This window comes from Vigna unguiculata, chromosome 7 (genome assembly GCF_004118075.2).
Source record: "Vigna unguiculata cultivar IT97K-499-35 chromosome 7, ASM411807v1, whole genome shotgun sequence".
In the NCBI taxonomy this organism is placed as follows: Eukaryota; Viridiplantae; Streptophyta; class Magnoliopsida; order Fabales; family Fabaceae; genus Vigna; species Vigna unguiculata.
Genome location: NC_040285.1, coordinates 37741653 through 37767231, shown reverse-complemented (window position 1 = coordinate 37767231; position 25579 = coordinate 37741653). Strand labels below are relative to the sequence as shown.

The 25579-nt window shown below is 34.7% G+C and overlaps 5 protein-coding genes across 7 annotated transcripts; all 5 read right to left on the bottom strand.

Annotated features, from left to right (window-relative positions):
- Positions 1-2948: 2948 nt before the first annotated feature.
- LOC114192699 (putative fasciclin-like arabinogalactan protein 20) lies at positions 2949-4142 on the bottom strand. The gene has a single exon (XM_028082484.1). It carries the CDS (start codon positions 4042-4044, stop codon positions 3058-3060), a length of 987 nt encoding a protein of 328 aa, XP_027938285.1. The 5' UTR covers positions 4045-4142; the 3' UTR covers positions 2949-3057.
- A 457-nt stretch (positions 4143-4599) lies between these two features.
- Positions 4600-17389, bottom strand: LOC114191035. Of its 2 annotated transcripts, XM_028080182.1 has the most exons (10): positions 16962-17389; positions 16488-16669; positions 15499-15677; positions 14870-15154; positions 14736-14794; positions 14607-14643; positions 14427-14498; positions 14117-14316; positions 4749-4838; positions 4600-4631 (listed from the first exon to the last, which is right to left on the bottom strand). In XM_028080182.1, exons 1-10 carry the CDS (start codon positions 17071-17073, stop codon positions 4615-4617), a joined length of 1233 nt encoding a protein of 410 aa, XP_027935983.1. In that variant the 5' UTR covers positions 17074-17389; the 3' UTR covers positions 4600-4614. The 2 variants fall into 2 exon arrangements, with proteins under 2 accessions (XP_027935983.1, XP_027935982.1); XM_028080181.1 differs by lacking the exons at positions 4600-4631; positions 4749-4838 and adding an exon at positions 13323-13877 and having other exon boundaries at positions 13995-14316; positions 16962-17388.
- LOC114191034 (transmembrane 9 superfamily member 12-like) lies at positions 6322-9494 on the bottom strand. 2 transcript variants are annotated; one of them, XM_028080180.1, is made up of 4 exons: positions 9186-9494; positions 8986-9097; positions 8777-8895; positions 6322-8667 (listed from the first exon to the last, which is right to left on the bottom strand). In XM_028080180.1, exon 4 carries the CDS (start codon positions 8589-8591, stop codon positions 6618-6620), a length of 1974 nt encoding a protein of 657 aa, XP_027935981.1. In that variant the 5' UTR covers positions 8592-8667; positions 8777-8895; positions 8986-9097; positions 9186-9494; the 3' UTR covers positions 6322-6617. The 2 variants fall into 2 exon arrangements, with proteins under 2 accessions (XP_027935981.1, XP_027935980.1); XM_028080179.1 differs by having other exon boundaries at positions 9352-9494.
- Positions 11696-13011, bottom strand: LOC114191036 (putative fasciclin-like arabinogalactan protein 20). Its single transcript, XM_028080183.1, has one exon. The coding sequence runs from the start codon at positions 12835-12837 to the stop codon at positions 11851-11853; it is 987 nt and encodes a 328-aa protein (XP_027935984.1). The 5' UTR covers positions 12838-13011; the 3' UTR covers positions 11696-11850.
- A 5435-nt stretch (positions 17390-22824) lies between the features above and the next one.
- Positions 22825-25059, bottom strand: LOC114191472 (probable ribose-5-phosphate isomerase 2). Its single transcript, XM_028080652.1, has one exon. The coding sequence runs from the start codon at positions 24818-24820 to the stop codon at positions 24008-24010; it is 813 nt and encodes a 270-aa protein (XP_027936453.1). The 5' UTR covers positions 24821-25059; the 3' UTR covers positions 22825-24007.
- Positions 25060-25579: the final 520 nt, after the last annotated feature.

The following is a 25579-nucleotide window of genomic DNA, read 5'->3' as shown; positions in this document are numbered from 1 at the left end:
TTCCTTTCCCTTAAAAGAAAACGAACCCTCTTGAGAAAAGACCACTATTATGAAGTCCTAATTCGAAGTTCGAGCATTGCATGCAAACCAATAAATACAATTAATCTGGTAGTTGAAACAAAGTGACAGTTAACGACATTGAGTCTAAAATTGAAGAACGTGAGAATTATAATGATGATTAGAACATAATTAAGCATTAGGTTAACCCACGGCAATTATGATGTTTGACTGATTAGGTTGAGCAAAGTCTAAGGTATGGACTTTATAGATGAATAATGTCAATGTATCCCATTTAATACATGAAGTGACCCTCTCTTTATATTTTTATTATTCAACGTGCTTCTTCTTCTTCCTGCTCCATTATAATCAGATTCCAATTATTATTGTGTAGGTGAACGACCAAAACTAATTTAGGAGTTTATAAGTGCACGGAAGAATATCAAACATGGTGCTTCATGCAACTCATTTTCACCTATTTAGAAACTTTTTAGTCAAAACACCAAAAGCCAACATGGCCATAAACTATACGTGTTTGTTTAATCAATTATTGTGGAGTCATAAGTTAGTAGATTTGTTAATTAGGTTTGTAGATTCAAACTTTTGTGTCGCCATCATTCAAGGAAAAAGGAAACTAAAAATGCCTGGTTAATTTAGACCTATTCTATAAACTTTAACTCGTTCATCAACAAGAGATGTCGATATTTGGATATAATTATGAATATCATGCTTCTTATTTCTTGTTACTCGGACACTGACCTTTTACCTTATTATGATACCTGGTAAATGAAACTTTATGTACAAGTACAACAAAATAATCACTAACGTTTTTTCGTGTATGGTGAAGGCACTATTTTATGTAACCCATAAATGTTTTTAGAATAAACAAGCTTCCCACCAAACTTATGTTTTACTTTTCTCTTATTCTTCTCCCGCTCAAGAGTGCAACGAAAAATGGAGAATGGAGGTGTTGTTCACGACAAAAGATAATATTTTAATCTTTTTCTTCTTGTGAAGTGGAGTTAGTAAACATAGGGGTGTACGAAGAAATCCTATCTTATTCACGTAAATTGGACCGAAGCTACCAATTCATGTAAGCCGAAATTGGTAAGCCCAAAGAGTAAATTCATATAAGCCCAAATTTTTGTAAATTATCCACATGCTTTGTACAGTAATAAAATTCTCAACCGATTGTATAACAAATACTCCATCATCAGTCAATTATAACAAAGAGTTTGGTGGACTAGTGTAAGTAAATTTAATTATATTATCTTTAATTTTTATTTTAATTAGTTAAGATTTTGGTAACTAATGATATTATTTATACGAAAAATTAACGAAAGATATATGCTTGTATTTTAACATGAAAGAAACGAAGGAAATAAATGATACTTGTCATTCAGTTTTCATCAAATATATATATATATATATATATATATATATATATATATATATATATATATATATTCACGAAAAGAAGGTATCTGTGCATGAGTGTTCTCGAAATAAAAGGCCAGAATAAATCTTGTTTGTACGACCCTAAACACAATTGAGTAGCGTGAGTTTCGAAATAAAAGATCATAAGTAAACAACATGGAATGACTTGTTAAGAATGAGATGTTACAAACCCTAAGGAATTAAATAACGTGAATGTTCTTAACAAAAGGTAGAACAATAACCTTTTTTATATGCTTTAATTTCAAATATTATCAACTTCAAATACATTTATCTTCTAATATGCTTTCGTCTTAATTTAGTGTTGAGTAACACTTTGAATTCACAATCCAAATATATTTTTAGTATTACCACAATTATTATTATGACATACAAAAGAAAGCACAAAATAATAGTAAATATATTTACCAAAGGTGTTTCTATTGGATCGGTATCGTTTGGTGCGATGTACTTTTACAAAGTTGATTTGTGTTAATAATGATGCTCATAATCACACAAAGGTTGTTTCATTGTTCCATTGGATTAGTTTGATTTTCTTATATCTGAATTGATCCAACCAATATATATTGATCCTATCACACTCATACTATACAAAAGCTAATACATCAATATATAAATTCGTTACAACAACAATTATAGTCTCATAACAATCATACTAACAACAAATAATATAACACACCTTGAATTAATAGTCTCTATTCAAATCAAACAACTACATATTTACATCTCCTTCATTTACTATAATTCTATTTTTCAAAGTAAATTCAACATTATTCATAAATTACTCAAGTTTTTAACATGTTTCAATATCTGCTAAAACTAATACTCTTCTTTACTCATACAAATTAACTTTATCTTAACTAGCAACATTAATATTAATTCAATATTCATATATTTAATTTAACTTACGTGAAAAAACTAAAATTTTAAATATCTAACTCACAAAAGTATTGTTATTAATAAATACCACTAATAATTATTATTACTCACATAAATTAGTTATTTTTTATAATTTAAATCACTTCAATTAATTTTTCCAAGAAAGTTATAAATTTATGTATAAAAAAGTTTTTGTTAGTTATTCTTACTAACAAAATAAAAAAGTCCTCTACTCATTCTTCTAAAACTAATTAAAGTTTATTAAAAAAATTGTTAATGTGAGATATTCAACGAAGAAGTCAAATAAAAAAAAGAAAATAATATTTTAACGAACAAAATTTAAGATTTTAACAATCATTTGACATTTTCAAGTAGCGAGAAACTAAAAAAAAATTAAAAAATTAAAATTAAAATTGTATTATCTTATAATAAAAATTAAACTTTATCAAATTTGTCAAAAATAATTTTCTCAAACTATATATGCAGTTTTAATTTTAATTTTTAATTTGTTTTTAAGTTTTTCGCTTTAATTGAAAAAAATCAAATAAATTTCAAAGTTTGTTAAAATTTTGTTAAAATATTATTCCCCTAACAGAAATGAAAACACGACGTTGACGGCATATCTAAGCGTGAATTTCAAAATCGCACATGCAAAACAAAAAAGAAGGAGTCTCTGCGATAGCAACCACTAAGCAAGAGGTAGCAGTGGTTAAAATTTACACATCTTCAAAATTCAAAAGGGTCAAACAGGGTTTTCGCGTTTTCTTGAAACGTTTCGCCTTGTGCCGCCAAAACATTGCTAACACCGTGAACCGCAATCCTTTCGTTGAAGAACAGGTCGGGAAAGAACACTGGAACGCCGTTAAAAACCAAAACGCCGTCAAATCTGGTGGCGTTGATGCTGAATCCATCCAAGAACGTCGGCAACAGCGATCCGTCGCCCAAATTAACGAGATCATTCCACAGAAGTCGGCACGGTACAACGTGCCGGCGAAAGAACGAAGGATATTGATCGAAATCGCCGATGCTGCTCATCACCGAGTCATCCGCCGGAGCAAACACAGTGATTCCGCTAGGCTCCACGACACCAGAGAGCTGCATTCCGAGAAACGAAGCCACGGCGGAGTATCCACTAGTTTGTAGGGTTTGGATGGCTGGGTTGAAGGTATCGGAAGCAACGGCGGTGCGGTTCTTGGCGGAACAGGAGGAGTTGGAATCAGAACTAGGTCTTTGACTGTTAAACTGAAAGTTAAGGTCGAAGAACCTGTCAATGCCATATACTAAGAGAAAACCATCGTCGTAGATTGGGGATGGCGTGAGTTTAATGTTGTTGATGGAGGTTGCGCGATCGGATGAAGAGGTTGTGACGGTAAGAGACTGGCCAGGGAGCATTGTCGGGATCCTTGCGCCGGCGCTGAGGAGGCGGAGACTGGACGGAGTGAGCGGGAGCGGAGCGAGGTGGAAGCGGAGGAGGTCAAGGGACGGCTGGCCAGATTTCTTGAACGCGGAATCGGACGGAGCAAAGACGGTGGCGGAAGGAGACTGCTCTAGAAGCGTCTCGGCAACGACTTCTAGTGTTAGAGCCATAGACACGAACCCTGAGTCCAAGAGGACGTCGGCGGCGTCAAATACGGCTTCGCGCGGTAGTGCGTGGCAGAGAGAGGATAAGACGAAGGAAGGGATGAAGAAGAGGAGCGCGAGCGAGGACGCCATTGATGAATCTCGAGATTTGGCGGGATTTTGGAACTTTCTACTATTCAACCCTACGAACAAGTAGTTACAGAGATCCTTATACAGAAACACACCTACCAGTATTAACTTATGAAAATAAAAAGCCTTTTATATTATTCTTTTCTATTTACTTTTTGTTCATTTACTTTTAATAATGGTTAGTCAAAATTTTATCCTATTTTCCTTTTTTTTTTTCAATATTTCCAATATATAAAAAGGAGTACATCATGAAAGTGAGATGATACCAAATTATACGAAAAAGGGAAATAGTACTAAAATTATTATAGAGAAATTTGGAAGAAGTTTTTCGCAGCTAATTAGAATTAATATATATATTTGAAATTTTATAAAAATCCTCATCTACAATCTTTCGAGAGCTGTAATTGTACAACTACAGATTGATTCTTTCTTTAGAAAAAGTTTGATCGATAATACTTTAGGGTGTAATGTTCTAACGCATAGCTTTCATTCACTGCAGACACGATCTGCAAGTAAATCTCTGGGGTAACCCTGCCAACTGCAGTGCAAATGCCAGATTCAGATACCTCACATTCAAAGTTCTTCCAAACCTGAAAAATTTTAATCAACGAACTAATTGAGATTCCATGTATATCATCACCAGAAATCGATAATAGAAGACGATACAACTTTTCATGCAAAAGCCACCAAGTGATGAAGAATATTACCATTGAGGCATTGGCGGAAGAAACTTCCTGATCTGTACACTGACGCTCTTGACATTGTAGGCCCAGACTGATTGTAGTAGCCAGGACTTCCTTGTGTTATATTCAGGTTTGCAGAATTATAGATGAACTCATTCACAACATTTGCAACATACATTCAGGACTTCCTTATGTTATATCAGGTTTGGTTGTTAATGTTAGCTTTTTGAACATACAGAAATTCCCATAACATAAAGATAATTTGTTGTTAATAAATCAAACTGAGATGTTAGATATAATGACTTACTCATTAAGGATCATGAATACTCCACAAAGAATGAATGTGGTAGCAACAAGTAACCATCCGGTGATAACAAATCTGCAAAATATTTTAAGAGTTCAGACAGAAGAACATAACAGGGACTAAAGTGTATGAGGCATGATAAACAAACGTAATACCGATAGACATAGACAAACTTAACACCAATAGACATAGATAAACATACACATCATTGAATACTCTTCGAATTTTTACTGAATTTTCATTTTTTTCCCTGAAAGTGTTTGTTTTATTTATTTTTATTTGCACCAATTTATTTAATTTTATTTGTTTTATATTCCTAACCCTTAAGTATATGTTTTATAAAAATTGATTTTAGTTTAAATAAATTGTGTTTGTTGGAAGACAACTTTTGATAGTTTTGTCCTGACTGGTATTCTTAGCTACTCACAACAATATTGAAGTTGCATTAGAAAATTAGTGTTAATTCAATAATGTCAACAACTATGCTATCGGTGTTAAAGGTCATTTATAAGTTGTCATTTTAATGACACGGGACAAATAACCCATTAGAAACCAGGAGATTTGATAGTCAATTATATAAAGATCCTTAAGGTTTTTTAAAGTTAAAAACACTAACATATGTATATTTATAAAATTTAAAGTGTATGTATTATAAAAAAAAATGGACAATATAATGTTTATAAAACAAAAAAGTTGTTGGTGCAAAACTCAATAAGAAATTTGTCAGTATTTCCAGAAAACTTCATGCAATGTTTATGTAAATTGAATCAACATTTTACATCTAAAGCATTTAGTCCGTTGCTAAGGAAAATAAACCAGAAAGCTGAAACTCAATTAACGGACAACAAGCTACGCGTTACAGCAATACTACGTTGCCTATTGCTTCATAGCCCCCATCAAATTTCTCACCCACCCGATCAAGAAGCTTTTATAGAAGGGAAAGATTGCTTTCCGGAAAAGAAAAAAAAAATCCAGAATTGACAATTGTTTATTAGGCTTAGGAAAATAATTTCCGAATGATAGGGTGCTGGAAGAAATCTGATGGGGGTGCAGGAAGTAATAGCCTACTACGTTTACCCAATATTTTCCATATCCAAAAATTATTAATTCATGTGTACAAGCTAAAATAAATTTGACATAATAATATTGTTAAAGAAAAAATGTAAACAATGAAGTTTAAATAAAATCATTTTGATAGTATATAATAAGTCACTTTCCTTATACTATACTAGGTCACTTTCCATCCTTCAATCCACAAAGAAGCTAGAAAATTAGAACCCCAGAAGCACTGTGAGTATCATAACATGTTCTGAAACCATATATTGAAATGAGATGAGACAGTTTGAATTACAACATTCTAAAGAAACTCGAACCAAAATACTTGTATGAGTACACCACTTTGGGAAACAGGCAGAAGCAGAACAAACTGCAGACTCCATCAACATAAAACCGTTTGACAACAATTTAGACAAAGAATGAAGCACCATCAGTTGCCCTACTCTGCGATATGATCAAGATACAAAAAGGACTAGGTAGAAGTTATATCAATTAACCTTTTGCATCGTTAATGAACAATGATAGCAAGAACCTCAATCTATCTTTACTGATGAGAACAAGTAGTGCACAAAGTAGAATGACATAAGGAAGCCGATGGTGCCGGTTGACAACATGATTGCAATGGCCATGAGCAGTGAATAGCCAAGGTAAAGCGTGGCTGAGACTGGTCCACTCAAACTCTGCAGGTCGAAGACCAAGTAGTTGATGGAGTATAGGAAGACGTAAAGAGCCACAGAACCTGAAGCAAAGAATGCCTTCCACCACCATTGCCAATCTTCCACACATAGATGCATATAAGTGAGGACAACAGACACTTCAGCACACACAATAATTAGCAATAGAAGAACAACCAACAGGAAACCAAAAACATAATAGAACCTCCCAAGCCAAATACTTGAAAGGATGAAGAAAAGCTCAATGAAGAGGGTTCCAAATGGAAGAGTTCCAGCACCAAGAACAAGAAGCCACGATGGGTATTTACGAGCAGGAATTTCCCTTGGAATCTGGTTAGTGCGCACTGGATATTCAATCGGCTGAGCTTTTGTCCCCATAAATCCTCCAATGAGGGTAAGAGGTACTGAAATGCAGAACCAGAGGATGAACATCTCAAAATACAAGGAAATGGGTATGGCACCAGTACTGTTACTGCTCCATAGAATGAAATTTAGTACTGTAAGAATAATGAAAGCAATTCCAGGAAAAAAACATGCAGCCGACCAGGAAACTGATCTCCACCCTTCCGTTGTTCCTTTTACTGTCCTCCATACACGTACACTGACATAGCCTGCAGCAATGCCTAGGATAAGATACAAAAGGATCATCCCAGTTAGCAGCATTCCTCGGGATGCTGGTGACATAAAGCCAAGCGCCGCAAAAACAATAGTAACACCACCCATTCCAAGAATTTGAACCCCATCTCCGACCATCACACAGAGAAGCTTCGAGCAATAAGGCTCCCTAAACACATCACCCACAACAAGCTTCCATCCAGAGAGCTCCTCGTTCATCTGAGCTTGAGTCTCTTTGTCCAGTTCCTCGTACCTAGTCAAGTCCCTTCTCACAGTTCTTAGGAAAATGACAAAAACAATACCAGCAAGGAAAGAAATAACCATGACAGAATTTAAGATTGAGAACCAATGAACACGGGAACCCTCCATCTTCAAATAAGCATCCCAACGTGATGGCCACCTTATATTACTTTTCACGAATTCAACCTCGTATGTGAACGATATCCTTTCCTGCTCTCTTATCACTTGATACTTGTCAAGCTCAGCCGGGCAGTGTATAGGAGAAAGAGTATCATACATTTTGTGCTTTACCATGACCTCCGGATCATATTTAATACTACAGGGGGCAACCTGAAAACCAACTATTTCATACCCGGAAGCCTTTGTCTTGTCAGACTCGGAAATAACACCCAAACCCTCCTCTCCAGTCCCCACAATTTGGACCCCACTTCCTTCGTATTCATGAACGAAGACCGTGAATTTAAGGTGGTTAATGATGTAATCTGCACCACCATCAGGTGGAGTGTATCCAACAGGGAACCCTGTCCACTGGATTTTAACACCATTTTGCACGGTAAACCTCATAACAGGCAAGTTGTCAAGGATCATATTCACTTGATACAGATCCCGTGTCCTTTGTTTAAGTAGCTTCACCTCGTGCTCATTCAACGGGGACGCAGTACAGAGGTAAACCGTCTCGTTAACATTCATTCGGAATCGGTACGGCGAGTTATCGATCTGATCTCCCATCAGAAGCTCTCCAAGATTCTCAGCACTTTTCTTTATACCACCCACCGGTGGGCAGTAAGGAAGGCTGTAGTAGCTGAAGGGAAGCTCAGTTTCAATCGAAGTCAACGAATTAACTTTGGCAAATATCGCATCTTTATTTGAGTAAGTGTGCATATAGCTTCCAGGGAGGTAAAACCCATTAGTAACTTGAGCAAAGACGACGACTAAAAGGAAAGCCCAGGAGCAGAAGAAGGGTTTTCGCAACTCCATTTCCTCCAAACTTAAATGCAATACAACAACAAGCTAACACTAACACCACCACCACCGCAACGTTGCAATACCAAATCTAGACACAAGAGTAAAACAAAAATTCAACATCACATGCCAAAGATAATAGAAACACAAAAGAAACAACAAAACTCAAAGCATATACATCAAAAGGTGTTAACTATTACCCCAAACAAATCCAAGAAATGAGTAAGAATTCACTTGTTACTCCTTACAACTATGAGCTCCAAGGCATCCTTTGATAGTACGTTCTCCCATGTTCAAATTATCCAAAAAATCATTAAGCCTGAAAATAGTTTTACAGTAACTATTACACACCAAACGTATGCAACAAGATCCCCCAAATTTATTCAAATTCCTTTCAAGTTATAATTACCCATCTAAAGCGCACTCCAAGAACTTCACGACGAATTGATCGATAATTTCGATTTCAATTTCACCGATTACAATTGAAGCGAAAACCCTTGTTCCCGTGAACTTGACACTCCCTGCAATGTTGTAGAAATAAGAAATTGCGAACATCTAGAAACAATTCATGCAGTTGAAACATTAGAAATGTGTGAAACAGAGAGGTACCAAGAACATGAAATCCCTACAACAGGTCAAAGTGAAAAACTAGAAATTCAAAGCATCTTATGATGAAATAAATCTGAACGAAGATTGGAAAAAAAAAAGAGATAAAAACTGAGGTAGTAACGGGGAAGACGATAATTGTTGTTTGACGAAGCTTTGGATATATCACCTGCCAAATTCGTATGTTAGGGTTTGAAAATTTTGGCATAGAGAAAGTATTTGGAAGCTCTGAAATTGGAATACTCGAATTTTGATTCTGAGATTTGAGATCGGGATGAAATCGAGCCTTCTCGATGTTTGGGAAATAAAATCTTGTCCGTAGGTAGGTTAGGTGAGAGAACTAACAAACTAACAATAATGGGCCTTGATAAGACAAATGCCCGGCCCACTAGAGATTTTCTTCCTGCACCCCATATAAATAAATTTTTCATTTTATTCTTGTTAGATTGTGCACTTTAAAAATCAAAAGTAAATTTTTAAATTGTATAATTTGGAAGTCATTCTTAATTTTCACATTGCACAATCTAAAATATTTTTACCTCACGATTCAAAAAAGGTAAAACAGAAATATTTTTACACGGAAATGCAAAAAATAAATATATGAAAAGGTAAGAAAAAGCTATCTGACCGTGGAAATCCAAGTTTTTTTTAAAATTAATTAAAATCTTATATTGAGAGTGTAAAAGTACTTACAGAACTTGAAATTTTGTATTTCATACTATTTTTTTATTACATCACTTTTTTTAAGTATTATTTTAAAAAATTGTCTTTGCCCAACTTCATATTTTAGCAAATTTAATCCCATGATAGTCTTTAACATGTTCTAAAATTAAAATTTAGGAAATATGTTTTAAATTGTTTTTCAGCTACCTGTCAATGTTATGGACCCTTTTTATACGCTATTATTGAATGCAAAATTTACTACTAAATCAATAATAAGACCTAATAATCAAAATGTAATATTAAAAAGGTTAATGTTGGAACATGTGCACTAATTCATTCTTCTTACTAAATAAAAACAAAATAATCAAATAAATAAAAAATGAAGTTTTTGGTTGTATCAAAACGTTTGTTGTGATAGTATAAATAATTAGTTGTATCTTAAATAGGAAGACAACATATGTGTTTATTCGTGAGAATTTTGCAAACTAATAAAACTGATAAAGAAACAAGTTAATGTAGAACACATTCCAACAACATATACACATTTATGTATAAATGGGTGTGTAGTGTAAAAATTGAATATGACTAATAATTGAAAGCAAGAAGAAACCAAAAGAGATATTTTGAACAACCATTTATTTTTATGTGATTATCATTGCACCACCAATTTAATTATTTTCTTAAATCGTCATTTAGGTTTTGATAATAATATAAGAATTTTACATTCTCTGTTTAAAGTAAAGCTGAAGCGAGAGAAAATGCTGTGAATCAACCAAATAAAGGATAAAAAAATAGATAGACGTGTTGGAGAGAATCGTAAGAAATATATAATTATCTTGAGCATTTTTCATTTAAAAACTATTATTTAATATATCAATTTTCACACATTCTTACATCTATCTTTGCATACATATATATATATATATATATATATATATATATATATATATATATATATATATATATATATAACACTTAGTTTACATCAGAATCTTTAATCGTAAAACCATAGCAGAAAAATCAACGAACGCAATTGGAAGAAAATCATCACATTGTCATTGATTCCTCGGAATTTTGAAACCGTGTAAATTTAGTCAATACTACCTTTCACTTCCGTGATGGATAATTTAAAAACCCAAATGCCTTTTTTTTTTCTTTGTTGTTCTTCTTTTTCTTTATTCTTTTTATAAAAATTTTCACGAGTTCTATTTTAAGTATCATTTCTTTAAAGATTTTTGTTCTATTTAATTTACATTTTCAAAGTTCAAGATAACACCAATTACTTACGGTTACCTAATATTTAATTAATTTATATGCATGCATGACATTTTTTCTAATGTAGAAATAAAAAAAAATGTAATATATTCCTTTCTATATTACAGTTTTTAAAATTTCCAAAAAAAAAAAAAAACTCTTCAACAAACTATTAGAATAGTAAGTAAATGTCAAATACATAGAAAAACACAATAGTTATTTCGAGTAGAATTTTGGTTATTCTTGTATTCAAAAGACTGACTAACATGTTTTAATTTGAAGATGACGATGGAATTTTATTTTATGGAAGTTGTGCTTTCTTTTCTAAATATTTTTGAAATGGAAAATTATGTTGACAGGTAATTTACCTTAAAAACTTATTTTGTTGTGACGTTGTTCCTTTCAAGTCTTTCGCACCGTGAAAAATTATTTATTTGTTATAATTTTAAATTATTTCAATTAATTTCTCCAAGAAAGTTATAAATTTGTATAAAAAAGTTCTTGTTGTTCTACTTGCTAACAAAATAAAAAAGTCCTCTACTATTCTTCTAAAACAAATTACAAGTTTATTAAAAAAAAATTGTTAATGTGAGATATTCAGTGGAGAAGTCAAATAAAAGAAATGAAAGCATGACGTTGACCACGTATCTAAGCGTGAATTTCAACGTCACACATGCAAAACAAAAGAGCATGAGTCTCTGCAATAGCAACCACTAAGCCAAAGGTGGCGGTGGTTAAATTTCACACATCCTCAAAATTCAAAAGGGTCGAACAAGTTTTTCGCGTTTTCTGGAAACGTTTCGCCTTGTGCCGCCAGAACATCGTTAACACCGTGAACCGCAACCCTTTCGTTGAAGAACAAGTCGGGAAAGAACACCGGAACGCCGTTAAAAACCAAAACGCCGTCAAATCTGGTGACGTTGATGCTGAATCCATCCAAGAACGTCGGCAACAGCGATCCGTCGCCCAAATTAACGAGATCATTCCACAGAAGTCGGCACGGTACAACGTGCCGGCGAAAGAACGAAGGATACTGATCGAAATCGCCGATGCTGCTCATCACCGAGTCGTCCGCCGGAGCGAACACAGTGATTCCACTCGGCTCCACGACTCCGGAGAGCTGCATTCCGAGAAACGAAGCCACGGCGGAGTGTCCACTAGTTTGCAGGGTTTGGATGGCTGAGTTGAAGGTATCGGAAGCAGCGGTGGTGCTATTCTTGGCGGAACAGGAGGAATTGGAATCAGAACTAGGTCTTTGACTGTTAATCTGAAAGTTAAGGTCGAAGAACCTGTCAATGCCATAGACTAAGAGAAAACCATCGTCGTAGATTGGGGATGGCGTGAGTTTTATGTTGTTGATGGACGTTGCGCGATCGGATGAAGAGGTTGTGACGGTAAGAGACTGGCCAGGGAGCATTGTCGGGATCCCTGTGCCGGCGCTGAGGAGGCGGAGACTGGACGGAGTGAGCGGGAGCGGAGCGAGGTGGAAGCGGAGGAGGTCCAGGGACGGCTGGCCAGATTTCTTGAAAGCGGAATCGGAGGGAGCGAAGACGGTGGCGGAAGGAGACTGCTCTAGAAGCGTTTCGGCAACGACTTCTAGTGTTAGAGCCATAGACACGAACCCCGAATCCAAGAGGACGTCGGCGGCGTCAAATACGGCTTCGCGCGGTAGTGCGTGGCAGAGGGAGGATAAGACGAAGGAAGGGATGAAGAAGAGGAGCGCGAGCGAGGACGCCATTGATGAACCTCGAGATTTGGCGGGATTTTGGAACTTTCTACTATTCAACCCCACGAACAAGTAGTTACAGAGATCCTTATACAGAAACACACCTACCAGTACTTTATATGTAAGTTAATTATTAACTTAAGAAAATAAAATGCTTTTTATATTATTCTTTTCTATTTACTTTTTGTTCATTTACTTCTAATAATGGTTAGTCAAAATTTTATCCTTTTTCTTTTTCAATATTTCCAATATATACAAAGGAGTACACCATGAAAGTGAGATGATACCAAAATATAGGAAAAAATGAAATAGTACTAAAATTATTATAGAGAAATTTGGAAGAATTTTTTCAACAGCTAATTAGAATTAATATATATCTATATATTTTTGAAATATTATAAAAATCCCCATCTAGAATCTTTCGAGAGCTTCAATTGTACAACAACAAATTGATTCTTTCTTTAGAAAAAAGTTTGATCGATAATACTTTAAGAATCTAAAGCTAAAAACAAAATAAAATTGCTTTCTTTATATAGACAAAATGTTGCTCTTCAAGCTCAGATGCAGCTTCGCAGCACCTTCATTTCATCCCGATGGATATACATAGTAGGGAACTGTAAAACAATAAACTCTACTTTATCAACTGACTTTTATTTTACAATCTATACTTCACTATTTGCATTTGTCAAGGGTAAATTTGTGGCGGTTTCCGCCAAGGATGACTTCTCAAACACTTCCCCTCTTCGGGGGCGGTTTGCATAGAGTATCCAAAGAACAAGGCAGAGCAGAACACCAACTGAAACCAGGCCAAGTCCTACATTGATAATCTTCAGGTAGTGGTTTAATGGAGGACAGTAGCTTGAAGTAATTTTTGTGAATGTCTCTCTCACAAAATTGCAATTCTGAAGGCTAAGTAAAGGTGGGGTGTAATGTTCTAACGCATAGCTTTCATTCACTGCAGCCACTATCTGCAAGTAAATCTCTGGGGTAACCCTGCCAACTGTAGTGCAAATGCCAGATTCAGATACCTCACATTCAAAGTTCTTCCAAACCTGAAAAATTTTAATCAACGAACTAATTGAGATTCCATGTATATCATCACCAGAAATCGATAATAGAAGACGATACAACTTTTCATGCAAAAGCCACTAAGTGTTGAAAAAAATTACCATTGAGGCATTGGCGGAAGAAACTTCCTGATCTGTACATTGACGCTCTTGAAGCTGAGAGTCAAAAGGGTAGCATAAAGTTGGCATTGTAGGCCCAGACTGATTGTAGTAGCCAGGACTTCCTTGTGTTATATTCAGGTTTGCAGAATTATAGATGAATTCATTCACAACATTTGCAATGTTGGTGACAACTTGCTTACTCTGGAAGAGTGTTTGGTTTGTGGTACTCTGATCAACACACGGAAGGACATTACTAAGAGCAGATTCGGTGTGTGGATTTGCCACCCATTCTCCCATAGCCATGCAGGTATCAGAAATTGCACTGTAAAAGAAAAGCTTACTCATATCAGGTTTGGTTGTTAATGTTAGCTTTTGAACATACAGATAATTGTTAATAAATTAAACTGAGATCTATTGGATATAATGACTTACTTATTAAGGATCATGAATACTCCACAAAGAATGAATGTGGTAGCAACAAGTAACCATCCAGTGATAACAAATCTGCAAAATATTAAGAATTCAGACAGAAGAACATAACAAGGACTAAGGTATATGAGGCAGCATGATAAACAAACGTAACACCAATAGACATAGACAAACATAACTTACATGAGGATTGCGTGCTGATATCCAAGGACAGAAAGGACTGCAAAAAAAAAACAAGAGTCAGCTATAACCAAGAGCTCGGGAACATAAATATAAAGTTAGCTAAATTTATTCATGATTTTATGCCAATACCTAGCCCAACAAGAGCCAACAGGAGCATCACAGCTGCTACAACATACAAAGCTAGACGCCTGCAAAACGTACGTGGTTTAGCATCATACATGGATGAGGTATAACTCTCTAGAATCAGTTTTATGAATACATACACATCATTGAAAACTCTTCGAATTTTTACTGAATTTTCATTTGTCTTCTCTGAAAGTGTGTCTGCGGCAGTATTTAGATCCACATTCAACTTGTCAATAGCATCCATGACATCAGATGGAAGAACAATCCTAGTGACATTGATAGTTTTTGCAAGGGAGAGATACTCTGTGACATTTCTCAGAGTCTGCACTGTATAATCTGACTGATTGACAAAATAATGAAGGGTGTCCAAGGCTTGACCATGAAATTTATCCTGCCCAACAGAGAGGAGGATACATCCAGTCCTGTGTAATTAAAAGAACAGGGTATGTATGTTAGTATCCACATTTGAATTTGTGATGAATAAAACCTAGAGCTGGCAGTATATAGAAATTTCACATGTATTGAGCAAAATGACAGTATCACTCAATAATCATCACCATTTGGTATTTGTTCATTGAAAAGTGAAAACCAAAATAAAACATCCATAGCATGTAATTTTGAATTATTGATTATCAATTATGCAAATAGCTTACTAAAGAATCTTTTTCCATATCTATTGATAAAGGGGGAAAGAACAAGTTGAATTTGAGGAAATACAGCATCCCATGAAGAAATTAACAAAGGGAGCATGGAAATAGAGACTTACGCAGCAGCAAAAGTGAATGATATGAGCAGTATAAGACAAATCCTTTGTGAATGATTTGATCCTTTGCCCTTTATGGTAATTGGCCATCCACAACATAGATGAATCATAAGCGCCAGGCCAAACAAGATAAGCCATAGGGCAGCAAGAATAAAACCAGCTGCACCAGTGAATCCAACAGACTGCAGTGAAGTGAGGAGAATAGAATCTATTAAAAGGTAGAACAAACCGTGTAACTGAACAATAGGCTCCAGACATCAAATTTGACAAAAAACAAAACAAAAGAAACAAAGTCAAAATTAAAGCTCTAGATATAAACTAGTTAAGGAATAGATGCACATCTTCAGCTGTTAATTATACAGTGGTATGTAGGGGTGTAGTTGTAGTAGATAATTCAGTTAGTTCAATCAGTCAGTGGTTATATGTTAGTTAGACAGTGAGCTGTTAACTAACTATTTTAATTGTATACTATACATTGCAACGCTGTACACGTGATATACAGAAGTGAGAAATAAAATTTTCTGTTCAGAATCTCTTGTTCTTTCTCTTTTCTCTTTTTCCTACTGTTTTTGAGCGTGTTCTAAAAACAGTAAGAGTGTATTTGAACAAACAACCTATTAAGTGAGATTGCCATAAATTTCACAAGTTTAACCACAAAACTTGTTTGGATTAAGCTAAAAAAGTTTATAGGAGTCATAAATCCAAATAAGCTTCATAAAAACTCTACAAAATGCTCTCTAGGACTTTTGTTAAAGAAAAATTAAGTTTTGCATCTCCTCATTTTCTAATGACAATGACATTCAACATAGAAAGACATGTAAACAACCAAACAGATGGAAAGTGGAGAACAATAGCATTCTAGGATGTTCGATGAGAACTGTTAGGCAACATGCAAGAACTCCACTTCTCAACACGGAATTGGCACTGATCATAGAACAAATCATCCATCCATTTTAAAACACAATGATCAAGGAAGAAAAAACGGCACTTACAGCCCAATAATGCTGATCTGCAATATCCCAACCACCTCGATAGCGTTGGAATCCTCGCAGAATGTCAGGTCTATTGGTCCTGTTTGCCGCCAGAATAAGAACATCCACACCTTTAGGCCCCGGTGCTGGAGCTACCTGAGTGAATTCACTCTTCCATTCACCCAAATTCTCTTCTCCCTCCCCTGAAAAATTGAAACAGACAAAAAAAATATAAAAATTAGCCAAATCACACGTGCAAGCAAAGCAAAAACAGATGAAATTAAACCAAAACCCCCAATAATCCAAAATGAAAACATTCCAAGGCATCCCAAATTTCCATTTCCCCAATCCTCACAGACAAAAATTAGGAAACCCAGCACGAAGCAAAAGCTGACACCAATTTTTATCTTTCATTCCAAGTCCCGATCTTTCCACGATCCACACCCAACCCATTACCGTATTCAAAAGCGAAAACGAAAGAGAAAAAAACCGAACCTATGATAAACTTGACGCGATGCCGAATCGACCCAGTTGGAGAAAAAGCTGAAACCGAGCTGAGAAACAGTGCCACGAGGAACAGGAACCCAATGAAGGGAAAGACCTTCATTTCGTTTTCTAAAATAACTTCAGAATTCACACTTCACAACTCACGCCGCCATTTTTGATTCCGACAGGAACCAAGCAGAAAAGTTTCGGCGTGGAATCGAAACAAGTAGTGAACACAAACCACAACCTTCATGGGGAAGGTCAGAATCTGTTAACCCTGGCGCTGAGGTTACATCGAATCAAAGAACGGTGCTTGGATTGGAGAGAAAAGGAAGTGAAGAGAAGAGAAGGGAAAGTGTGATGATGAGAGAAGGGGCAGAGAGTCACATGGGAATGGTGTGAATGAATTCTACTACTGACGTGAGTAAGAAAAACAAAAAACGCGGGTTCGCTTTTTATCATTTTATTTACCGTAAATTATGCTTACTTCCATGTAATCCGCGTAAAAGCACTTTATCCTAATTTTTTTTAATTTTCCCAAAATAATCTAAATTTTAAAAACTATTGTTGCCAGTATAATTCAATCGCAAATTTTTAATAATAATATTTATTCGTGGATCCAGTCCCTTTTTTTTTCACTGGCATATAAAAAAAGCAATTAATCCAGTTTTCCTAAAATAAAAAGGAGTGAATCTCCTTAACCGACACTAACTAAAGTCACTTGTTTCGGTGCTGGTGGCGCGCACTAGACACTGATTGGTCTGTTTGACGCGGACACACTTTTCTTTTTAATTTCTGTCCCTTTCGTAATCTCATTAAATAAAAAGTTGTTAGTTTTTCTTAGAGGTAATAAACATAGTTAGTTGATTTAGGTTTGGTTTAATTTAGGTATTGAAGTGGAAATAACAAAAGAGTGACATGTGCCACAATGTTGCTGTCAATCTGGCACCAAATGATCCAACCAGTGGTTGCAGATCAAACCAATTGTTTCTCATTCACCATTATGAAATCATTGTTATTTTTAGCTATATTATTTGTATTAATTGTTATTATTATTATTATTTAATCAAACTTAATAAAAGGTTATAATAATTTTTACGATGACCAACTAAATAAAACACTGCCTAATTCCATGATTGAGATTGTAGCACGCTAAAGGGTGAGAATTAATTATTAATTAAATAGGAAAATGTTAATATGATTAGTTCACATTATGTATAGATTAGCATGATTATGTGAAATTAGGGTTAGATTTGGTGAGAGATTAGTTGAAGGGTGGGTCCCAGTTGCTTTCGGCTTGGGTTTGCGTGCGAGTGAGTGAGTGGAAGCACGTGACCAAAGGCAAAGGGCATGTGGGACCGCTATGCTTTGTCACATGGGATTCGGTGGGCCCATACCCTGCCACACTAATTGGGCTTTAATTTAAGACTTTTGCAACAAGAAGAAAGGGATCATAACCATATCCAATATAAATAATCTTTCTTCTCACAATGCATGCTTCATGAATGGTACAACTTCGATATTAGTTTCTTTTACCAGACTGATGTATATTTTTTTAAAATATTAATAAGATAATATAATTTAAATAAGGATTAAATAAATTTTCATCCCTCAATTGTTTTATATATATATATATATATATATATATATATATATATATATTTCTTGTTAGAAATCGATAGTTTTAATCTCTTATTAATTTTTAGTGTCTATTTTCGGCCTCTAAAAATAGATTGGACTTATTAAAGACACAAAAGAGTCGTCTCAACATGTGACAAGTAATTAGATTTTTAATTGTTAAAAGCGTAATCGTTTTCTAAAAGAAACAATCCTAGCTTTTCAGAGATTTAAGATTTGGAGAGATTAAACATTGAATTTTTTGTTATTACATATACTTTTTGAAAAAAATATCTCGCTTGAAATCATGACTTCTACTTTTTCAAAAACAATTTACAATGAAAGTATTGATTGAAATGAAGAATTTTACTTTAAAAGACTACAATAGTCTTGATTGAAATCATAACTTCTAATAATTTTTGTCTCGGACTGTACTTTAAAAAAATTATATTCAGATTTTTTTATCATGAAATTTTTAAATCACGGTATTAATTTTAAAATAAAATAAATTGAAATTACTTTTAAATATATTTCAAAAAAATGTTTTGAAAATTAAATTTTATGAACAAAGGATAAACCAATGAAAATCGAAACATACTATACATAATACCATCACCATTATCACAATCCAGTTCTTATCAATAATGAAATATATATATAACACAACATAACTATTTCAGTTCACTCCTCATGACTCACTCACATCATATAAGTATTTGACTCTATTTCTGAAAAACAAACTTGTTTACTAAGTACACTTATAAACTATACATCTATATCTATCATGATTCAGTGTCACCTTTTGAAAACTATAACTATAGATTTATATCAGGATTAAAGTCCACCTCCAGCATCTTTAAGGTAAATACCTTGCATTTACAAGAGTTGATATTTTTTCATACCAAAACTACAGATTTAGAAACCTCCATAACTCTTACTACTAAATATATTTTTATATGTTTGTTTAATATTAGCAAAGTCAAAATATATGTGCTTTTGCCTGCATATGACGAATCACTAGAGTCGTCTTCATAAATTAATAATCTTTATAAGTCTTATTTTTTATTAAGGTATATTTGTTGTTTCAGAGAAATAAAATCTATTAAAGTAAGTGGCTTCTACCATGTTAATACAAGAACTGATGTAATATTCAAGTACATTTGATGTTTTGTCAGATAGTTAATGACAACACTTGATGAACGATACGAGTTAAAAAAGGTTCGCAAATCATAGAAACTCATACATTATATTAAGATCTTATTGTTAAATTTACTGATAAAAACAAAAGATGAGATTGATGAGAAATTTGTATGAAATCACTGCAGAAATTTTTTATTAACAGAAGATATACATATATACCACAACGTAACCACTCTTAATTATACAAGAAGGTAAAATAAGTGCAGTATTCACTTTAGACTGGTCCACATGCATTTGTCTTTTTCTTCGTTTTTTCTGCTACAACATAATCTTATTGAGTAGTCACTCGCAAGAGATTCTGTACTCATATTGTATTCTTCACACTCAGAACAAAAATCACAGTAACCACACTTTCGCTGTTCATCCTCAGCCACATAACTGGCTTATCTCTGTCCCAGCCAAAACCCAGTCACATGCTGCTTTTAGATCTTTACTTAGAATACCATAAAATAATCGTACAACACTGTTTGCATGGGAAATCATGATGACCATGTGCGACTAAATTGTCCCACAAACACTTGTAACACATTAACTGAATCCTGTCGTGTTTTTTTTTTTTTTTTTATGTGCTTCTGAAGGAACTGTGTCTTGGACACGAGCTTGTCTCAACCGGGAGATTATGATTTCTACCAGCCTTCATCATGACTTCATTGTCCTTCCTTCCTCCCCCAAAATTCATTGCCTTGTTTTTCGGTTCTTCACAGAAATGAGAAAACTTCATTTTCCTTTCACACCATTCAGTCATCGGTGAGTGTTGTTATAAACTTCTTCTTCCTCAGAAAATTGCCATTGTCCTCAGAAAACTTCTCTGGGCTTTAACTGAAATTGAGTCAATTGGCTTGGCATTTGTGTTCAACTTTAGAGGCTGAAGGAGTGATATGTTTAACTCAAGTAGCATATTTTGTCCAAAGAAAACAAATTCTTCTAAACATTTACCTGCCTTTTTTAAGAACAAATAAATCTTTGAACTCAATTCTTGCAAAATTAGCTTTTCCTAAATTTAAAATATGTTATTTTTTTACCATCACCTAAAATATTTCCCACACAACACTTTTTACAGTAAATTTTATAAAAAATAATTATTCACTCAAAAATTAACTATCAATAAAAATTTATAGGGAAAACAGTAAAAGAAAAGCTTTTCTGCAAAATTTTGTTACAAATTTACAAAAAAAAATCTATAAAATATGAAAATTTATTTTAGGGGCGAAGTAGAAGAAACACGTGGTTTAATCTATTATTTAGGGAAAAAACTGAATTATTTTACCATAGATACTAACAATGGAACCAAGTTCTCAGAGATACCCTATTCTTCCATAGAAAAAAGTCATGAACTAGCTTAAATAACTCCCAAAAACACTCTTCAATCAATAAAAGTTATCTTCTACCTAATAAGGTATAACTTGTCTGTTTCTCTTCTAGAAATTTTGATCTCAGGCAGATGTTATTCAAGAACTCGTTGAAATCATTTTATTTATCTTTTAACAAGGATGATCTTCCTTAAAAATATTAAATATTTTACAACAACCGCATTCGTTAATTCATAGTTTTTACATTAACAAAAACAAGTATAAAACAATTCAATTTTTATGATATAAATATAATGAGATTAAGGATCAAAGTATACTAGATCACCATATACATGACTATGTAATTATTAAGGGTCCATATAACAAGGTTCACATAGGGAATCAGGAAGCTGATAAATTTCCACATAACCCAGAATACTGCCAAATCAATTTAGTATTCAACTTTAACATCAGCTTTAAAGCAAAAACTCATTGCCTTGCTCCTCAGTGGGGAAGGAACCTTGAAAGGAATTGAGAACAATCTTGAACCACAATGAAACATATGAAGATATATAATTCAACTAACCTTAAAAACATACTATTATATTATAAATTTATAATTTTCATAGAACATAAGTTTAGATGTAATTAAATAGACAGGAACACACAAATATCTGATTATGGGGGTATTTTAACTAGTTTCTCAATGTACCAATTAAAAGCAGAGCTGAAACAAAGATATAATTACCTCTAACATCCAAATAAGAATATTTAGGATATAAAACTGAACATAATTACCGGCAGCAGCATATGAAAAACAACATTAGAGGGTTAATCATTCTTGTATTAACAACATAATAACATTCTTCTGTATAGTTCTTTTCCCTGCCAAAAATAGGATACCCTGAGGAACATGTAACATGATAACCAATATTTGTAATGTTAACTCTCAAGGGCAAGCATACAACACTTTCAAGCGTCAATTGCAATGTGCAAGGAAAATCGTCACAACATTAACTGTGGCAACTGCCAGTATCTTGTCTAACACCATTAGGTCAAAATTAAATTCAATCAGTCTAGTAATTGAATAAACATGAATCAATAAGATGCAGTATAAGCACAAAAATAACTTCTCTTCGGGTGCAGAATGTGTATAAATTCAAGAAATCACAGAACGAAGGACCACACGGCAGCTTAGATAGAAGTATTTGCAGCTTGCTTGGATCTTTCAATGCTTCCAAACAATACCTGGTTTATCTCAGTATGTCAGCAACCAAAAGCCAAAGCACTAACTAAATTCCATTTTCGTTGGACATCATTGCATTACTTTATGGCTGGCGTACCAGCCTCTTCCAATAATGTGTTTCTGAAAAATAACATAAGTTTTACTTCATCTACCTAAGGCAAAAGAAGGAAAAAGCAATTAAGCGACATTGATTCCAATTAGGAAAATATCACTCTATGAAAAAAACAACTAGCTTCCATCTAATGATGTTTCTCTGATGATTAAAATCAATCATTGAAGAATTAGGTTCTGTAAGTAGAAGTATTGCTAGTTATTTACACAAAAGAAGTTACGAATACAGTTCAACTCTTTGTTCATGTGGGGAGGGTGAAATCATCACAAGTAGTGAACCAAAATATAGAAAGAACAACTAATCCTTTTGAACGTAGACGAATAGATAACTACATTTCTCTTCAACACTTTAACCCCTACAATTGATTGCTACACAAGTAAAAAGCTACAAATATAACATGAATCCCTGTTAATAAGAGTACCTCCAGTCAGATTGCAGATACAGACGTCAATTACAAATCAGGTTATTCAAGTCCAATGAGTTATTAAATGAATGGATGCAACTAGCTAAAAACAATTTCTAAAATGAGAATTTGAGATACACAATAACAATAGAAGAGAAAGTAATTGTGCAACAATACAATAATTAAGTGTGTTTGTACTTTTGTCAAGTTTCCGAGCCGCCCAACATAACACTAATCCAACACATATCCTCTTTCTAAGCGTAAAAGGTCTATTGCTGGGTTCCAACACATATCCACTTCTCCTTTTACATGACAGTCTCAGGTGTAAAAATTCCCTTGAACAGAGTATAATGGCCTTCAAAACTCCCCTCGGCTTTCAGCTAGCAATTACTTTCAATAAAAATCTGCAGTTAATATTAATTTGCACACACATCCAAGGTAGATTAGTTGAAAGTTAATTCTACGCAATTATAACCCTGTGTTTGGTTCAGTGTGCGACACAATTCCCCAAAATACACACTGAAGCAACCAATATTTGATTACAGGTTGACACAAATCCAAATGACTGGTGTGCTTGAATTGAAAATCCATTAAGAATTGAATTATGTTCAAAATGTGGAGGCCCGAACTATAAGCCTCTGAAAATTTCATCTGAATCATGAAACCAAACACACATCGACCGAAGCATGCCATAAAACAAATAGGCACTGCATACTAATGAACACAAACATGGTACATCACAAATAGGCACCACACTATAATTGTACAATTCAATAATATCTAGGCAAAGGGAAAAAAATAGAAAAATTAAATTAGATAGATTCAATTTGTTAAACATGTCAATTCAATAACAAATTGTGTGGACAATTGATTCAATACCACACAACAGCCATTGCATGAGATTAATATCCTAATGATCAGCTGTCCAACAAGTCTCCATGGTCTCTCTGCTTGTTCAAACTAATCCCACCCTAAAAAAAAAAAACAAACAAAACTACCGAGTATTAAGAAACTTTCTCTAACATTTGTATTCAATAACAAAAGGATTTCATTAAACCCCCCATTACCCTGAATAGAAAACTCCACTACTACACCATACAATTAGTTAGAACCCCATGTCAAAGCTCAACCTTGACCAATTAACCTACCTTCATTCTCCTAACCACCTCTTTTCCAAAGCCTCAAAAACTATTTATTCTTCACCGTCAAGCCCAGCTCCCCTGCCACAATAACCGTGGTAGCCATATCTAGAAACATGCCATGCTCCACCACCCCAGCAAGCTGCAGAATTGCCTCACTGGCAGCCTTCAAATCCCCAATACTCCTCTCGAAATACAAATCCACAATGAAGTTCCCATTGTCGGTGACATAGGGCTCCTCGTTCTCCCCAAAAGTCCTAAGCTTGGCAACACACCCAGCCTCCTCAAACAGCTTGCGCAACCTCTCCGCAGTGAACTTCCAACAAAACCGAATAACCTCAACGGGCATGGCCAATCCACTCCCCCCAACATAGTTCACAAGCTTGGACTCATCAACAATGACAATAAACTTCTTGCACGCGCTCTCCACCATCTTCTCCCTCAGGAGGGAGCCACCGCGACCCTTAACGAGGTTGAGAAATGGGTCAACCTCGTCGGCGCCGTCGATGGCCAGATCGACAACAGGGTGGGAATCGAGATCGGACAGGGGGATCCCGAGGGAGAGTGCCTGTTCGTGGGTTATCTTGGAGGTGGGTATTCCAACGATGTCTTTGAGCTTGCCCTGGCGGAGAAGCTCGCCGATTCGGTCGACGGCGTGCTTGGCGGTGGAGCCAGTGCCAAGGCCGAGAACCATGCCGGATTCGACGTACTCGACGGCCTTGTAGGCGGCGATCTTCTTGAGGTCATCTTGGGTGAATATGACGGAGGGGGAGCGGGAGGAGGAGGAGGAGGAGGGGAGGAGAAGGCCGGCGTCCATGGCGGCCTTCTCGGTGGCGATGAAATGGGGGTAGGGAATGGCCATCTGAATGGGTGAAAAGGCCTAAACTTTGCCAAGCCCAGAGGTTTAAACGTGTGGTGGGAAGAGAAATGAGATATATATAGAGAGAAAGAGATAGGGTTAGAGGGTTAGAGAGGGTTGAGATTGTTTGGGTATATATAGAGAAAGCAGTTTTGTTCAAACACTGCGTTTTTGTGGTTTGAAGAGAAATTGACGTGTTTCGCGCGGTTAGGGGAAAGAGACACAGAAAGAAAGAGATTCGACCAAGGAACGCAGGCATGCAGCTTCCGAGGTTTTTTCATCAGACAAACCTAAAACCTAAATTTTAACTATTACATCTCTCTATTTACAACTTACCTTCCCAACCAAACAACTAATTCAATTTCCTTCTCAACACCAACCTAATCAAAACTTTTTTTTCTTTTATCTATTTTCTATATTCTTTTCTATTACTTTAAATTCAAATTCTATATTTATTTATATTTATATGTATAAATATACAAATTAAAAATATTTGTGAGTCTTTCGGACACACTCAAGAGTTGTTTCTTATAATTTTTAATTAGACGTGTAACTGTTTGAATGTATGTATTTTAATTAGACGTGTAACTGTTTCAATTATTCATAAATCATAAGTATATATTTTAACCCGAAATATACTTCAGAGTATTTAGGACAGATATTTTAAAGGCCTGAAAATATAATGAGTAAACTAGGTATTTTAAAATATAAGGTAATAACACTGTAAAACTTATTTTGCATTTGAACATAAAATATATTTTT

Excerpts from the sequence above, each read along its gene's own strand:
- LOC114192699 (XM_028082484.1), bottom strand. The coding sequence starts at position 4,044 with ATGGCGTCCTCGCTCGCGCTCCTCTTCTTCATCCCTTCCTTCGTCTTA.
- LOC114191034 (XM_028080180.1), bottom strand. The coding sequence starts at position 8,591 with ATGGAGTTGCGAAAACCCTTCTTCTGCTCCTGGGCTTTCCTTTTAGTC.
- LOC114191036 (XM_028080183.1), bottom strand. The coding sequence starts at position 12,837 with ATGGCGTCCTCGCTCGCGCTCCTCTTCTTCATCCCTTCCTTCGTCTTA.
- LOC114191035 (XM_028080181.1), bottom strand. The coding sequence starts at position 17,073 with ATGAAGGTCTTTCCCTTCATTGGGTTCCTGTTCCTCGTGGCACTGTTT. Across the intron at positions 15,678-16,487 it reads CAGATCAGCATTATTGGGCT|TCTGTTGGATTCACTGGTGC; the intron begins GTAAGTGCCGTT and ends ACTTCACTGCAG. Across the intron at positions 14,644-14,735 it reads GTTGGCTCTTGTTGGGCTAG|TCCTTTCTGTCCTTGGATAT; the intron begins GTATTGGCATAA and ends TTTTTTTTGCAG.
- LOC114191472 (XM_028080652.1), bottom strand. The coding sequence starts at position 24,820 with ATGGCCATTCCCTACCCCCATTTCATCGCCACCGAGAAGGCCGCCATG.